This window comes from Lupinus angustifolius, chromosome LG07, assembly GCF_001865875.1.
Source record: "Lupinus angustifolius cultivar Tanjil chromosome LG07, LupAngTanjil_v1.0, whole genome shotgun sequence".
Classification (NCBI taxonomy): domain Eukaryota; kingdom Viridiplantae; phylum Streptophyta; class Magnoliopsida; order Fabales; family Fabaceae; genus Lupinus; species Lupinus angustifolius.
In genome coordinates this window covers 17,514,450-17,515,896 of record NC_032015.1, presented here as the reverse complement: position 1 = coordinate 17,515,896, position 1,447 = coordinate 17,514,450, and the positions used below count along the sequence as shown (strand labels likewise).

General features: G+C 30.1%; 1 protein-coding gene across 1 annotated transcript in view; it reads left to right on the top strand.

The window, feature by feature from the left end:
- LOC109352531 (ER lumen protein-retaining receptor-like) overlaps window positions 1-667 on the top strand; it is a 4,764-nt gene extending 4,097 nt beyond the window's left edge. Inside the window, exons 5-6 of the mRNA XM_019594548.1 lie at window positions 211-274; window positions 366-667. Of these exons, the coding sequence (XP_019450093.1) occupies window positions 211-274; window positions 366-402 (101 nt within the window). The 3' untranslated portion in view covers window positions 403-667. The remainder of the gene's footprint in view (window positions 1-210; window positions 275-365) is intronic.

The following is a 1,447-nucleotide window of genomic DNA, read 5'->3' as shown; positions in this document are numbered from 1 at the left end:
CCCACTCCTAGGAAAAATGCATCATAGAAGTTGCTATGAAAATTACATTGTATTATTAAAGAGTGTGTAATTATATGCCATGTTAGTGTAATGATTTATACACAGTCGGTATATCAGTTTACAAAATTTTACATTGTCGGTGCATATATATATTTTCTCATTCTGAAAATGCCTTCCTGAGTCCTTTTGGTATATTATCCTATATTGCAGCATGGATTTCTGGCCTTGTGCAAACACTGCTCTATGCTGACTTCTTCTACTACTATTTCCAAAGGTAAAATTGCTCAACTTTTCAGGTCTATTTCATTTAATTTAGTATTTCTTGTTCATTTGAGTTTTGAGCATTTAAAATTTGTGCCATGCAGTTGGAAGAACAACCAAAAACTTCATCTGCCAGCATGAGCTCCATAGTTCTTGAAAATCAAGGTTCTTATATTTTCTGGACAATTAACAGTGAGAAGAAATGATCCATATATTTGTCTGGACATAGTGGTTTCTGAATTTTGATTCCATATATGTTCTTCCTTGCTCCCTTAAATACTACTGTTCTAATTACTGTGAAGATTTTCAGACAAAAATACATCAAATTGTTTGTGATTGTAATCATGCAATTTTAACTAGAGAAAGTGTTGAGATTTATATATGGAGACAGAAATGCTTGCTTCAACCACTCCCTTTAAAATAAAACTTGATAGTGTCACTGTCCTAAGTTGGTAGTTCAATATTATACAATATAAGAGCAATGGAGTGACAATATCAAGTTGGTGTAGTGGTGTAAAGTTCCGTTAAATCCATAAGATGATCAAAAGGTCAAGAGTTCGATTCCTGAGAGTGACAATTGTTGTGAGTGATAGCTACACACCCCGAAAGAGATTAGTTCCTTACCCAAATGGCGAGGGGATACCCTTGCATGTATGAATTTGTTCTGTTCTTAAAATATTAAATATGGTCAAATTAGTTATTTTAGGATTTTATGATTGAAAATGATCATAATTGCTTAAAGAAGCTACCACATACCACTATTCTACGGTTGAGGCATTTGATCTAAAACAATAATCACGTTTGGAATTTGAAAGTGATTTGGTTATATGAATTAGTTGATTCATTGGTTTCAATAATCATTTGATTCTTCATGAATTGACAGTGTTCTCACCTCCTCTATAATTCAAAACAATAACTTGAATTAGCATATAATTGTTATATATCTATATAGTAAAGTTTTTTATATAGTCATTTTATCATCTATAATTTATTTATATTATATTATTTTTGTTTAATAGTCGGTGAATGATAATTAACATATGAACAAATGATTCCAATGATACATTGTCAATTTAAAGAACATTTATATATTCATTACATACATGATAAATCCTATAAGTTTTTAGATTATTTTTTAATTGTGATAGGTGTATCAAGTATCAACAATCAACAAATTACATTGTAA